The sequence below is a fragment of the Bufo bufo genome, chromosome 2, assembly GCF_905171765.1.
Source record: "Bufo bufo chromosome 2, aBufBuf1.1, whole genome shotgun sequence".
NCBI classification, from domain to species: domain Eukaryota; kingdom Metazoa; phylum Chordata; class Amphibia; order Anura; family Bufonidae; genus Bufo; species Bufo bufo.
In genome coordinates, this window is record NC_053390.1 from 27,938,613 (window position 1) to 27,954,434 (window position 15,822).

Consider the following 15,822-nt stretch of genomic DNA (forward strand, 5'->3'; position numbering starts at 1 on the left):
ATTGATAAAATTCAAACCAGTAAAGGGGTTGTATCCCATGATCCCGAAACTATTTTGCAGGAATTCTTTTGCCATTTTTCCACTCTATATAGGTCTGAAATTGAGAAGCAGGGTAATACAGTAGTACACTATTTAAATAATATTAAAATTCCTGAACTCGATGGACAAGACATTGAGTGGTTGAATAGACCTATTGACTTAAATGAGATGAAACTTACATTGGAAACAATTTGAGGTAACAACTCCAGGAGCTGATGGCTTCCCTTTTGAAATATATAGGAAACACGGGGATGTGTTACTCCCTTGTTTATTAGAAGTAATAAATCTAATAGGTCTGGATCCCTCCCTCCCTGCTTTATTGAAGCTATAACTTTAATACCGAAAAGAGATAAAAATCTTAACCTTATAACATCATATAGGCCCATTTTGTTGTTAAATACCGACTATAAAATCGTCGCTAAATTACTTGCCAATAGACTCAAAACCTTGATTCATAAGCTTATTCATCACAACCAAACAGGATTCATACCTAAAAGAAATATTCAAGATAATATACGTAGAACGTTCCTAAATATACAAGTCGGGGAGGGGGAAGACGGCTCCATCCTGTCGCTGGACGCTGCAAAGGCGTTTGACAGTGTGGAGTGGTCATTCCTCTGGGCAGTAATGGAACGAATGAAATGGGTTCAGATTATGTATCAGAATCCAATATCGAAAATTCGTATTAATGGGGAATATTCGCCACTTTTTCAGCTGACGCGTGGGACTCGGCAGGGATGCCCCCTCTCCCTATTACTTTTCGCGAGCCGTTGGCTTGTAAGATCAGAAGTGATGAAGAAATGGTTGGGTTTGGTGGAGAGGGGGATATAGACAAAGTCAGCTTATATGCAGACGACATATTATTATTTCTAAAAACTGGATATATTGGGCTTCCAAAACTCATGAAAATCATTGATGACTTTGGTTTAATATCTGGATATGAAATGAATTGGGAAAAATCTAAACTGTTACCTTTAAATCGTTCGGCTCCTCCCGAGCTTAGCAATAGAGTATGCACTTTATCACCCATAGAATCCTTAACTTATCTTGGTATTCAGATCGGATAAAACTTGGAGAGTTATACAAAGTTAAACATCCTCCCAATGATAGAAAAAATTAGGAATAAAATAAGAACATGGCAAAAACTCCAGATATCCCAAGTTAATCGTATTGCCTTGATCAAAATGACACTATTGCCAATAATTCTGTATGTTTTGGTTTCGTGCCCCATTTGGATTGAGGATTCTTTCTTCAATCTACTGGACTCTTGACTTAATGAATTAATATGGGGTCGGAAACGGGTCAGAATTAAATTAAGGTCTTTGGTTCTAGCTGAGGAGGAGGACTTTCCTTTCCATATTTTAAAGGTTACTACATTGCAGCACAATTAAGGTGGTGTATAAAGAACAGGAATAGCTGTTACCGTATTTTTCGCCCTATAAGACGCACCTAGGTTTTTGAGGAGGAAAATAAGAAAAATAATATTTTGAACAAAAAGGTGTGCTTTTGGTGGGTTTTGAACTAATGGTGGTCTGTGGATGACACTGTTATGGGGGATCTGTGGGTGACACTGTTATGGGGGATCTGTGGGTGACACTGTTATGGGGGATCTGTGGGTGACACTGTTATGGGGGCTCTGTGGGTGACACTGTTATGGGGGCTCTGTGGGTGACACTGTTATGGGGGCTCTGTGGGTGACACTGTTATGGGGGCTCTGTGGGTGACACTGTTATGGGGGATCTGTGGGTGACACTTATGGGGGATCTGTGGGTGACACTTATGGGGGATCTGTGGGTGACACTTATGGGGGTCTCTGGATGGCACTGTTATGGGGATCTGTGGATGACACTGTTATGGGGGGGGGGATCTGTGGATGACACATATATGTGTCATCCACAGATCCCCTCCATAACAGTGTCCCTGTAGTGTGAATGACCCCCAATACAGGGGGTGGGGGTCGCATCTGGTTTTATAATGACAGCGTGGCCCGTGCAGTGACTGTATTCTACTACACGGGCCCCGCTCACTGTATATACCTTAATCTTATCTATAATTGTAGGCATTGTTAATATATACAAATTCAGGGTAATCAGCACCTGTATTACTTACAACAAGCACTCGGTAGCAGAGAGGAGGGAGGAGGCAGGCCGGGAGGATGGGCGCTGGCAGCGTGAGTCACTACGTCATGCGCCCACGCCGCCTGCTTCATTCATAAAGTGGGCGGCGCAGGCGAGTGACGTAGCGACTCACACAGCCAGCGCCCGTCCTCCCGGCCTGCCTCCTCTCTGTTACCGAGCGCTTGTTGTAAGTAATACAGGCGCTGATTACCCTGAATTTGTATATATTAACAATGCCTACAATTATAGATAAGTTTACGGTATATACAGTGAGCGGGGCCCGTGTAGTAGAATACAGTCACTGCACGGGCCCCGCTGTCATTATAAAACCAGATGCCGGCCCCCAGCCCCTCCTCCCTCTCAGCTGATACACCCGCGGCGCGGCATATCATTGACAGTTCGGCAAAATGCAGCATTCGCCCCATAAGACGCACTGCTATTTTCCCCCCACTTTTGGGGGGGGGGAAAGTGCGTCTTATAGGGCAAAAAATACGGTATATTAAGTACCTATTCAAGAGCTACGATGGCCCACGTGAAGATATCCTTTCATATTTTAGAACGAGACACTAAGCAGGAAGAAACAGATGGATGTATATTCAGTAAGATGTTAAAATAAACCTGGAAACATACCAGGCATATTGCAGGGGTGTTGCATGCTGTTACCTTTACTCCTATATGGAGAAATATAACTTTACCAAAACTTATTAAAATCCCTGACACTAAATATTGGGAATTGAGGGGAATTTCAAATATATCACAAGTTGTTTCACATGGGTTTTTAAAACCATTGGAAGAAATATTGTCAGACACGACACTTTGTTTTAGCAACAGGTTTCGATATGGACAACTGAGTGACGCTATGAAATGTACGGAGAATAAGGAATATTTAAAAGTCACTAAAAACCTTTTTCTTGATTTTTTTCATACTATCCGTCACAAAAAAATTATTCTATTACTATGATATACCAGAAATTGAAAAAAGAACTCCCGAGAAGTAATACATTTGGTAGTGAAATTAAATGGGAAAGGGAATTACACAGTTGCATCAATTTACCTTGGGACATTATATATGGAAACATTAAAAAATCCTCTGTTTCGCATAGATTGATTTTAACGAAAATGATACATAGTTTATATTACACTCCATTATTTCTGTCTAAGATTTACAAAGATAGGGAAGATAAATGCTATAAATGTCAAGCAGACAGGGCAGATTATTTGCACTTATTATGGGAATGTCCAGGTATCCAGGAGTATTGGTTTAAGATATTTGAGAAGATTCGGAGCTGCACATCCCTTGATTACCCCCTCAGAATTGAATATGCTGTGTTAAGCATTTTTCCGGAAACCGCGAGATATAAAGATGAACAAAAAATAAAAATCATTTGTAGAATGGAAAGAATATATGGACAAAATCAAAATATATGAGGGTATATTTTTTCATAGAAAGAGGAATTGGATCCAAACCTGGCGAAACTGGAATTAGAGTGTTCTGAGTTCGGGACATCAGTGGAACGGGGAAAGGTCGGGGAAGCGATAGGGCTAGTGGGTCTAAATCTGGTTTAAACCTGGATTTGGAAATTAAGGAATTATATATCGAATGAAAATGTATTGATGATTTTTAAGATACAAGAGACATATGTTATATGCATATGATCTTTGATATATGTTGTATGCCTTAAAACAATAAAAAATAAAATGGGACAAAGTCCTCAAAAATAAAAATACAGCCACAAAATTGGATATTTTTTAAATCATCCTAAAATCTAATTGTGAGAGGTACATACCTTATGGTAATAAAAGGTTAAGGAACAAGAAAAATAACAATATGGACAAATAGATAGTAATAAATGACAAAAATGACAACAACAAAAAAGCAACAGGAGGGTGGCGAGGAAACATTGAAAAACTATAAGGAAAAAATAGAATATGTAAAAAACAAATAAAAGCCGCCAAACTAGAGACCGAGAGATTAATTGCCAAAGAGAGCAAACCAACCCAAAAATGTTTTTCAATTATATAAAGGGTAAAAAGTATAAATCTGAAGGTGTCGGCCCTTTACAGAGTAATGAGGGGGGAGTCGCAGAGAGCGACGAGGAGAAAGCAAAGCTATTAAATATTTTTTTCTCCACTGTATTTACTAAGGAAAATAAATTGTCAGATGAAATGCAGAATGTAAAAGTAAATTCCCCATTAAAAGTGCCCTGTCTGACCCTGGAAGAAGTACAGCGGCGTCTTAAACAGATTAAAATAGACAAATCACCAGGACCAGATGGCATACACCACCGTATCCTAAGAGAATTAAGTAATGTCATAGCCAGACCCTTATTTCTGATATTTAAGGACTCTCTACTGAGAGGGAGTGTTCCACAGGATTGGTGCATAGCAAATGTGGTGCCAATATTCAAAAAGGATCCAAAAACAGAGCCTGGAAACTATAGGCCGGTAAGTTTAACATCTGTCGTGGGTGAACAGTTTGAAAGTTTTCTAAGAGATGCTATCTTGGAGTACCTCAATGAAAATAAGCTTATAACGGCATATCAGCATGGCTTCTTCATGAGGGATCGGTCATGTCAAACTAATTTAATCATTTTCTATGAGGAGGTAACGTCTAGACTTGATAGCGGCGAATCTATGGATGTCGTATATCTGGACTTCTCCAAAGCATTTGACACTGTACCGCATAAAAGGTTAGTATAGGAAATGAGAATGCTCGGACTGAGAGAAAATGACTGTATGTGGGTAAGTAACTGGCTGAGTGATAGAAAACAGAGGGTTGTTATTAATGGTTCACACTCAGATTGGGTCACTGTCACTAGTGGGGTACCTCAGGGGTCAGTATTGGGCCCTATTCTCTTCAATATATTTATTAATGATCTTGTAGAAGGCTTACATAGTAAAATATCAATTTTTGCAGATGACACTAAACTGTGTAAAGTAATTAACACTGAAGAGGACAGTATACTACTACAGAGGGATCTGGATAGATTGGATGCTTGGGCAGAGAAGTGGCAGATAAGGTTTAACACTGACAAATGTAAGGTTATGCACATGGGAAGGAATAATGCAAGTCACCTGTACATACTAAATGGTAAAACACTGGGTAAAACTGGCATGCAAAAGGACCTAGGAATTTTAGTGAACAGCAAACTAAGCTGCAAAAACCAGTGTCAGGCAGCTGCTGCCAAGGCCAATAAGATGATGGGTTGCATCAAAAGGAGCATAGATGCTCGTGATGAGAACATAGTCCTACCACTTTACAAATCACTAGTCAGACCACACATGGAGTACATAGAAGAGTTGGAGAGGGTTCAGAGGAGGGCAACAAAAGTAATAACTGGAATGGGTGGACTACAGTACCCTGAAAGATTATCAAAATTAGGGTTATTCACTTTAGAAAAAAAAACGACTGAGGGGAGATCTAATTACTATGTATAAATATATCAGGGGTCAGTACAGATATCTCTCCCATCATCTATTTATCCCCAGGACTATGACCAGGGGACATCCTCTGCATCTGGAGGAAAGAAGGTTTGTACACAAACACAGAAAAGGATTCTTTACGGTAAGAGCAGTGAGACTATGGAACTCTATGCCTGAGGAGGTGGTGATGGCGAGTTCACTAAAAGAGTTCAAGAGGGGCCGTTGATCCAGGGAGTTATTCTGATTGCCTGATTGGAGTCGGCAAGCAATTTTTTTCCCCTTAAGTGGGGAAATTTGGCATCTACCTCAGAGTTCTTGTTTTGCCTTCCTCTGGATCAACTTGCAGGATAACAGGCCGAACTGGATGGACATATGTCTTTTTTTGGCCTTATATACTATGTTACTATGTTAATGTAGTTTCTCTCCTGTGTGACGTTTCTCATGTTTAACAAGGGTTGATTTCCGTGTAAAACATTTCCCACATTCTGAACATGAATATGGTTTCTCTCCTGTGTGAATTCTCTCATGTAAAACAAGATTTGATTTATCTGTACAACATTTCCCACATGCTGAACATGAATACGGCTTCTCTCCTGTGTGAATTCTCACATGTCTAACAAGTCCTTGTTTTTCTGTAAAAGATTTCCCACATTCTGAACATGAATATGGTTTCTCCCCTGTGTGAATTCTCACATGTCTAACAAGACCTTGTTTTTCTATAAAATATTTCCCACATTCTGAACATGTATGAGGTTTCACTCCTGTGTGAAGTTTCTTATGTTTAACAAAATATTGTTTATTTGTAAAGCACTTCCCACATTCTGAACAGGAGTGCGGTTTCTTCCCTGTGAGACATATTCTGTGTGTAGAAAGTTTTGATCTCTTTGTAAACGATTTATCACAGTGAAACCTTTTACCCCCTTTCTGACCTGTACTTGTAACAGTCCACAATTGGTCAAGAGAAGGTCCTTCATGATTAGGGAGATTACTTGATAGATCTGTACTGTGAAGTCCTGGATGTACATTTCCTCCTGAAGAGTGCTGCATGATATCTTCATCTTCTGCATTATAATTTAGTGATAACATGAGGTTTCCTTTAGAATTCTTACTGGGATTTTCTGTTAAAATAGAAATTTGTATTTATTTTAATCTACAGAGTAGACAAACCTCTAACATTCCTATTAGGCCTCATGCACACAACAATGGTTTGGGTCCGCATCTGAGCCACATTTTTTGTGGGTCCGATGCAGACCCATTCACTTCAATGGGTCCACAAAAGATGCGGACAGTACTCTGCAACATCTACTCCGCAGCCCCACAAAAAACAAAATAAAACATGGCCTATTCTTGTCCGTATCACGGATAAGGGTAGGACTTCTCTATTGAGGGCAGAACATTCTGTTCCGCAAAATGCGGATCCAAAAATTGTGGGCCGCAAAAAGGACACAGTTGTGTTCATGAGGCCTTAGGCTGGAATGGGAAGTAAAAGCCATTCACATTGAATTCACTACTGGCCTTAGTTCAATAAACTGCACCAAAAACGAAACGTGATTCCAGCCTTAGAAGGCTTTGTATAATTCTCTGATAAACTTCAGAATTCTGCTGTACACCCGGTCACCACTTTTAATACACAAATCTAGCAGAAAATTTAGAAAAACCTCTGCCAAACAAGCCTGCCTTCTACCAATACATTTGGCTCTTTAATGCCAAGCGGGCTTCACAATTTTCACATAGGGACATATCAAATGTGTTGATTGGTGGGAGTCCCAACTTTGAGACCAGGAACAGATTGCTAGAACGAGGGGTCAGAAGCACTTAGCCGAGCGCTGCCTCCCCCTTTGCTGCAGAGCGCAAGACTATAGACGGTATCAATAGAAAAGCTGAGACCGTCTACAGTTTTGTGTGAAGCGGTGCTCGGCTGAGCGCTTCTGACCACACAGCTAGCAATCGGTGCGGGTCTGAGAGCTGGGACCTCCACCAAATCAAGGGAATGTGTCATCAGAAAATGAACTGTTGCTCAAATCATGTCTTAATATTAAATGTATTTTTTTTTAAACATTTTTAATTTTCCATGTCAATATCTATATTAAAAAAAAAAAAAAAAAGCTAAAATCCTGCGGTAGTTACACGGGCGACTAAGCCTAGAAACCCTAGTCACGCAATTCACCATATGGGCTAACTTTTTTTTATATTTTAATAGGACAGGCGTTTTGCATGCGGCGATGCCATAATGTTATTTTCTTTTGTTTATTTTTATAATTTCAGAACTTTTTTTTTTTATTATTACTTTTTGTTAGGTCCCCAAGTGGACCACAACTTGCAATCATCAGATTGAAATTTATACAGAATAATGGAAATTGCTCCAATAGGCCTCATACACACGACCGTTGTGTGCATCTGTGGCCGTTGTTCCGTTTTCCGTGATTTTCTGCGGACCCATTGACTTTCAATGGGTCCGTTGAAAACTCGGAAAATGCACCGTTGTTTATCCGCGGCCGTGATCCGTGTTTCCTGTCCGTCAAAAAAATATGACCTGTCCTATTTTTTTGACGGACAGCGGTTCACGGACCCATTCAAGTCAATGGGTCCGTGAAAAAACACGGATGCACACAAGATTGGCATCCGCGTCCGTGATAACTCAGATCCGACAGTATATTCTAACACAGAGGCGTTCCCATAGTGATGGGGACGCTTCAAGTTAGAATATACTACAAACTGTGTACATGACTGCCCCTGCTGCCTGGCAGCACCCGATCTCTTACAGGGGGCTGTGATCCGCACAATTAACCCCTCAGGTGCCGCACCTGAGGGGTTAATTGTGCGTATCATAGCCCCCTGTAAGAGATCAGGTGCTGCCAGGCAGGAGGGGGCACACCCCCCTCCCTCCCCAGTTTCAAATTCATTGGTGGCCAGTGGCCCCCCCTCCCTCCCCTGTATTACTGTACATTCATTGGTGGCCAGTGGGGCCCCCCTCCCTCCCCTGTATTACTGTACATTCATTGGTGGCCAGTGGGCCCCCCCTCCCTCCCCTGTATTACTGTACATTCATTGGTGGCCAGGGGGGGAGGGGGGGCCGCACTGGCCACCAATGAATTTAAAACTGGGGAGGGAGGAGGGTGTGCCCCCTCCTGCCTGGCAGCAGCTGATCTCTTACAGGGGGCTATGATACGCACAATTAACCCCTCAGGTGCGGCACCTGAGGGGTTAATTGTGCGGTTCACAGCCCCCTGTAAGAGATCGGGTGCTGCCAGGCAGCAGGGGGCAGTCATGTACACAGTTCGTAGTATATTCTAACTTGAAGCGTCCCCATCACTGTGGGAACGCCTCTGTGTTAGAATATACTGTCGGATATGAGTTTTCACGATCTAACTCAAATCCGATGGTATATTCTAACATAGAGGCGTTTCCATGGGGACGCTTCAAGTTAAAATATACCATCGGATTGGAGAAAACTCCGATCCGATGGTATAATAGGGACTCCTGACTTCACATTGAAAGTCAATGGGGGACGGATCCGTTTGCAATTTCACCATATTGTGTCAACGTCAAACGGATCCGTCCCCATTGACTTGCAAGTTTGGCTCCGCACGGCCAGGCGGACACCAAAATGACTTTTTCCTTCATGTCCGTGGATCCTCAAAAAAATCAAGGAAGACCCACGGAAGAAAAAACTGACACGGATCACGGACCTACAGACCCCGTTTTTGCGGACCGCAAAAAAAAAACCGGTCGTGTGCATGAGGTCTTTTTCCGTAAAAAAATCACTATATCACAGTTCAGTGCTGCCACCTAGTGGCCTGAACTTATATATAATAACAATGAGCCTGGAAGCCTAGTACAGGCTGCGGCTCATTTAAAGCACAGGGTGCTTTCCCCGATCTCCGCTGAGGGAAAGTGCACCTGAAGAGGAAGCCCGCTCTTCCGGTTTTTAACACTCTCAGATGCCGTGAGTGAGGGGAACTCATTGCTGTGAGGGGAGGCAGCATGTGGCGTATTCTGGGGCCATGAGGGTGCAGATCTGTGTGAGGAGCTGTCACGGACGTTCACGTGACAGGTGCCAGGATATCGGGGAGACTGGCAACTAGTGGTAAGCGGTAGGGGCAATATCCGGATTCGCAATATTTTGCGAATATTTGGTAGAATATTCGTCATATATTTGCGAATTCGAGATTATTTTCTTGATTGAGAAAAATCGGCAATGTAAAATTTGCGTGATGCGCGCGAAAAACAGGCGTGGGTCACTATAGCTACAGTTTGCAAGCTGCTAGAAGTTTCTTGAGACTGGAGAAAATGGTTGGCACGGCAGAACATTAAAAATGGCTTTATATGCAGATAGAGTGCTCCAATATATTTGCGATTGCGAAATTGGCACTAATGATGCAAATATTTTGGCGCAATACATGCAACTTCACATTTTAACAGGTCTGACTACTTATTAGTGATTGGTGCACTAAGTATTGTTGTGAACTTGTGACATCACAGCACTATGTACAGTACAGACCAAAAGTTTGGACACACCTTCTCATTCAAAGAGTTTTCTTTATTTTCATGACTATAAAGGCATCAAAACTATGAATTAACACATGTGGAATTATATACATAACAAACAAGTGTGAAACAACTGAAAATATGTCATATTCTAGGTTCTTCAAAGTAGCCGCCTTTTGCTTTGATTACTGCTTTGCACACTCTTGGCATTCTCTTGATAAGCTTCAAGAGGTAGTCCCCTGAAATGGTCTTCCAACATTCTTGAAGGAGTTCCCAGAGATGCTTAGCACTTGTTGGCCCTTTTGCCTTCACTCTGCGGTCCAGCTCACCCCAAACCATCTCGATTGGGTTCAGGTCCGTTGACTGTGGAGGCCAGGTCATCTGGTGCAGCACCCCATCACTCTCCTTCATGGTCAAATAGCCCTTACTTTCAAAGTTTTCCCAATTTTTCGGCTGACTGACTGACCTTCATTTCTTAAAGTAATGATGGCCACTAGTTTTTCTTTACTTAGCTGCTTTTTTCATAATACAAATTCTAACAGACTATCAGCTGTGTATCCACCTGACTTCTCCTCAACGCCACTGATGGTCCCAACCCCATTTATAAGGCAAGAATCCCACTTATTAAACCTGACAGGGCACACCTGTGAAGTGAAAACCATTTCAGGGGACTACCTCTTGAAGCTCATCAAGAGAATGCCAAGAGTGTGCAAAGCAGTAATCAAAGCAAAAGGTGGCTACTTTGAAGAACCTAGAATATGACATATTTTCAGTTGTTTCACACTTGTTTGTTATGTATATAATTCCACATGTGTTAATTCATAGTTTTGATGCCTTCAGTGTGAATCTACAATTTTCATAGTCATGAAAATAAAGAAAACTCTTTGAATGAGAAGGTGTGTCCAAACTTTTGGTCTGTACTGTATGTATGCATGTATGTATGGACAGCAGAACCTATCAGCTCCACTATATTACTATCTAACCTACACTGACTATCTCCCACTAACTATCTGTGAGCTAACTAACTAACTATCTATCTAATGTAATGACACAGGAAAGGAGAGAGCACAGCTTTATAGCTTTAGTTCCTGGACTTTTGGCAAGCTGGTAGTTGGATTTCGGTTGAGCTTCTGGTGCGTCCATTGCTCCTTTGAAGTTAAGTCTTCCCTTTCTCCTTTTGTATGGTTCTGTGTGTTGCTATTCCCTGTTTGTTATTAGGCCTGAGGGAGACTCCTGTCCGTCCTACCCTTTGGAGGAACAGGAAGACTCATTCCTGACACTAGCTTCAGGGTCCTATAGGGTGAGATAGGACTCTAGGTATCCGGTGTATGAACTTGCCTACCATCGGGGCCTGTTCATACTGGTAGTCAGTCAGGGTTTTCTCTAGGAGGTGTCCATCTTCCCTCCCTAGTTTCCAGGCCTTATTCCTGTATACCCCTTCCCTCCTATGCTCGGTGTGGCGTGTTCCTCCCACACACGAGCGTGACAGGATCTTTATGGGGTGTAAATCTGTGAGGGAGGTCTGGAATCGACAGAATGTAACTGTGTTGTTAGTACATTATTACAAGATTTGGGGCCCCACTTTTGATTTTGTCTAAAACCGGCCCTGAGTGTACATGTAGTCCATCATGACAGCACAGACATAAAAGCTGCATCTGCATAATCCCCCAGTGGGTGGGTGGATGTGACTGACCGTCATGTCCTGCAGGAACAGCCAGGATCAGAGAAGAATCTGATCAGAGATCGCCGTCAGCTGGATAAGGGGAACACTTCATGATGTGATGAGGACATCTCCAATCAAAGAGCAGCGCAGCAGCCGGTGATCAGATTCTCCTCCTGCCCTGAAGGCACCAAGGACAGAATCTGAAGTCACTTTCTCTATTCATGATTCCATACCTGTGGTGGCATCTCCTGGAATGTCCTCCTCCACCTCACTCTTACACGGGGGATCGCCCATCATCCTCTCTTCTTCATCCTCCACTTTAATTTCAGTTGGATCTTTCCCACGATTTATCATCTGTAACAATTCAGGACAATACAGCAGACAGGTGGGAAATCTAACAGATCCACATAAGAGACCCCCACAATCTATGACCCCTCTATGACCGCAGGACCCCCCTATATAGATGTGTATAGGGCTCAGCTCCATCTACCTGAGGATTCTCTGGGACCTTCTCCTCTGGACAGTCCTGGGAATACAGAGGACGGGGACATCTCTCTGGTGGATTTCTCCTCCTGGATCCATCTGTGGAGACACAAGCACACAGTGACTGAATACATGGCCTCCTGTAGATCTGTCTATAGATCAGACACTTCTCTCAGCTCCTTCACTTCTAGGTTTAGTTATCAGGGAAAAAAACAATGTTAACAATAATCACATGTGACTATGATAATCATGGAGCTGAGGACAGGAGTGCACCGAGAGGAAGGAAAAAACACAACAACCAAACAGCTTTAACCACTTCACATCCGGGCCATTTGCCCCCTTCCCGACCAGGCCTAATTTTGCAAATCTGACATATTTCACTTTATGTGGTAATAACTTTGGAACGCCTTTACTTATCCAAGTCATTCAGAGATTGTTTTCTCGTGACACATTGTACTCCATGACAGTGGTCAATATATTTCACCTTTATTTATGAAAAAATCCCAGAAAGTGATACCTCATAAAATATTTATTACTTAACATTCCCCATATGTCTACTTTATGTTGGCATCATTTTGAAAATGTAATTTAATTTTTTTAGGACATTAGAAGGCTTAGAAGTTTAGAAGCAACTTTTCAAATTTTTAAGAAAATTGCCAAACCCCACTTTTTAAGGATCAGTTCAGGTCTGAAGTCACTTTGTGGGGCTTACATAGTGGATACTAGGGATCGACCGATTATCGGTTTTACCGATATTATCGTCCGATATTCAGGATTTTGACCGTTATCGGTATCGGCATCTATTTTGCCCATATTCCGATAACGTATTGGGAACACGGATCGCGCTGCTCTCAGCGCTCTCTGTGTTCCCTCCACAGCACAGGGGAGAAGGAAGCAGTTTCTCCTCCCCCTGTGATGCTGCTGCCGCCAATGAGAGGAGAGAAGACAAAAGAAGGGGAGGGGCTGTGGCCACCGCTCCACCAATGAAGATACCTCTCTCATTCATTCATATACAGGAGGCGGGAGCTGGCTGCAGAATCACATAGCCGGCTCCGGGCCTCTATGAGCGGTAGCTGCGATCTGCGGTAGTTAACCCCTTAGGTGCCGCGGATCGCAGCTACCGCTCATAGAGGTCGGGAGCCGGCTATGTGATTCTGCAGCCAGCTCCCGCCTCCTGTATATGAATTAATGACAGATCTCTCTTCATTGGTGGCACAGTGCGCCCCCCCCCCAAGCCCCCCAGTATTAATCATTGGTGGCGCAGTGCGCCCCCCACCCACATCCCAGTATTAAAAAGGTTGGTGTTGCGCAGTGCGCCCCCCACCAAAGCCCCCCCCAGTATTAATCATTGGTGGCAGTGGCCACAGGATCCCCTCTCCCCTGCTCCTCCGATCGGAGCCCCAGCTGTGTAATCCTGGGGCTCCGATCGGTTACCATGGCAGCCAGGACGCTATTGAAGCCCCCGCTGCCATGTTCAGCTCCATGCTGCTGTGTGCACAGAGCACAGGGCAGCAGGAACAGTGTGAGATCCTATTCACCCTGATAGATCTATCAGGGTGAATAGGACAAGGGTTCTAGTCCCTAAGGGGGCTAAAAGTTAGTAAAAAAAAAAAAAAAAAATATTAAGTATAAATGAAAAAGAAAGATTTACAAAAATAAATAAATACACGTTAACAATAAACATATTAATTTTCAGCAGATTTGTGTAGGAAATTTTTATTTTTTTTTAAATGAAAATTCCCAGAATATCGGTATAAATTATCGGCTATCAGCCTGAAAGTTCACAAATTATCGGTATCAGCCCTAAAAAATCAATATCGGTCGATCCCTAGTGGATACCCCTATAAATGACCCCATTGTAGAAACTACACCCCTCAAGTTACTTAAAACCGATTTTACAAACTTTGTTAACCCTTTAGGCGTTCCACAAGAATTAAAGGAAAATGGAGATCAAATTTTTAAATTTCACTTTTTTGGCAGATTTTCCATTTTAATACAATTTCTTCTTTAACACATCGATGGTTAACATCCAAACAAAACAATATTTATTACCCAGATTCTGCGGTTTACAGAAACACCCCACATGTGGTCGTAAACTGCTGTATGGGCACACGGCAGGGCGCAGAAGAAAAGGAACTCCACATGGTTTTTAGATGCCATGTCCCATTTGAAGCCCCCTGATGCACCCTTACAGTAGAAACTCCCAAGAAGTGACCCCATTTTGGAAACTAGGGGATAAGGTGCCAGTTTTATTGGTAGTATTTTTGGGTACATTTTTTGATCATTCATTATAACACTTTATGGGGCAAGGTGGCCAAAAAATTGGTTGTTTTAGCACAGTTTTTATTTCTTTATTTTTACAGCGTTCACCTGAGGGGTTCAGTCAAGTGACATTTTTATAGAGCAGATCGTTACGGACGTGGCGATACCTAATATGTATACTTTTTCTTATTTATTAAAGTTTTACACAATAATAGCCTTTTTGAAACAAAAAAATTATGTTTTAATGTGTCCATGTTCTGAGAGCTCTAGTTTTTTTATTTTTTGAGAGATTTTCTTATGTAGGGGCTCATTTTTTGCAGGACGAGGTGACGGTTTTATTGGTACCATTTTGTGGGACATACGCCTTTTTGATCACTTGGTGTTGCACTTTTTGTGGTGTAAGGTGACAAAATAGCCAGTTTATTGGACTGGGTCGATTATGTGATTTATTTATAGAGCCGGTCGTCACGGACGCGGCAATACCAAATATGTCTATTTTATTTTTTCTATTTAAAAAAATAATAATTTTATTCCTTACTTGGGGAATTTTTTTTTTTTACATGTGAAAACGTTATTTATTTATTTTCTTAACATTTTTTTTATTTTATTTTACACTTTGCGTCCCCCATAAGGTCATACAAGACCTCTGGGGGACATTTAACTTCATTTTTTTTTTTCTTTTCACTGTTGATTTCTCCTGTAACTGGGGCTGACATAGTAGCCCCAGTTACAGGAGAAATGCACCCCCCAGAGAGGCTGTACAGCAGCAATCCAGCGCTGTGCAGCCTCAGTGCAGGGATGATCGAGGTCTGTGAAAGACCTTACAGCTCCTGCACTCACCCGGCTCAGGCAGTCACATGTCCTGGAGATCATGCTGATTGGTCTCCAGTGTAAACAGCTGCTGGGGGATCGCTGGTGGGGTGTGAATGTACCGATCTCCCTCTCCTGCCAGCGCTACAGAGAGGGAGACGGTACAAGCATTTCAGAGCGCTGTAACTGGAAATTACAGCGCTCACATGCCCCGGAGACCATGCTGATCGGTCTCCAGGGCTTACAGTTAAGCATTACAATCGCGATGCCTACTTTAAATACCGATCTCCCTCTCTGACTGGCAGCAATGAGAGGGAGATGGTAGATGCGATTGTGATCGCTCTGACTGCTTGTCAGAGCGATCAAAAGCCCGGAGACCGGCAAAAAAAGTCTCAGGGTAAAGCTCCATGTTCTTGGCTGTCAGGAGGCAGCTGAGTCATGGAGTTTCTATGCACAGGGGGGAAAGCTGCAGGACGTTTTAGAACGTGCTTTCAGAAATAGAGATCCACCTCCCGGACGTTTATAGGCAATGGGCAG

General features: G+C 42.5%; 3 protein-coding genes across 4 annotated transcripts in view; all 3 read right to left on the minus strand.

The window, feature by feature from the left end:
- LOC120990673 (zinc finger protein 585A-like) overlaps positions 1 to 15,822 on the minus strand; it is a 1,368,789-nt gene that overhangs the window by 162,580 nt on the left and 1,190,387 nt on the right. The gene's annotated exons all lie outside the window — the stretch shown is intronic.
- LOC120991237 (gastrula zinc finger protein XlCGF17.1-like) overlaps positions 1 to 15,822 on the minus strand; it is a 250,829-nt gene that overhangs the window by 96,599 nt on the left and 138,408 nt on the right. The window lies entirely within an intron of this gene.
- Positions 1 to 15,822, minus strand: part of LOC120991242 (zinc finger protein 420-like) — a 35,550-nt gene that overhangs the window by 17,389 nt on the left and 2,339 nt on the right. The window contains exon 2 of one of the 2 annotated variants that reach the window (XM_040420104.1): positions 6,569 to 6,697. In XM_040420104.1, coding sequence (XP_040276038.1) covers positions 6,569 to 6,697 — 129 coding nt within the window. Of the gene's footprint in view, positions 1 to 6,508; positions 6,698 to 15,822 lie in introns of both variants that reach the window. The other variant, XM_040420105.1, reaches the window with a different exon arrangement.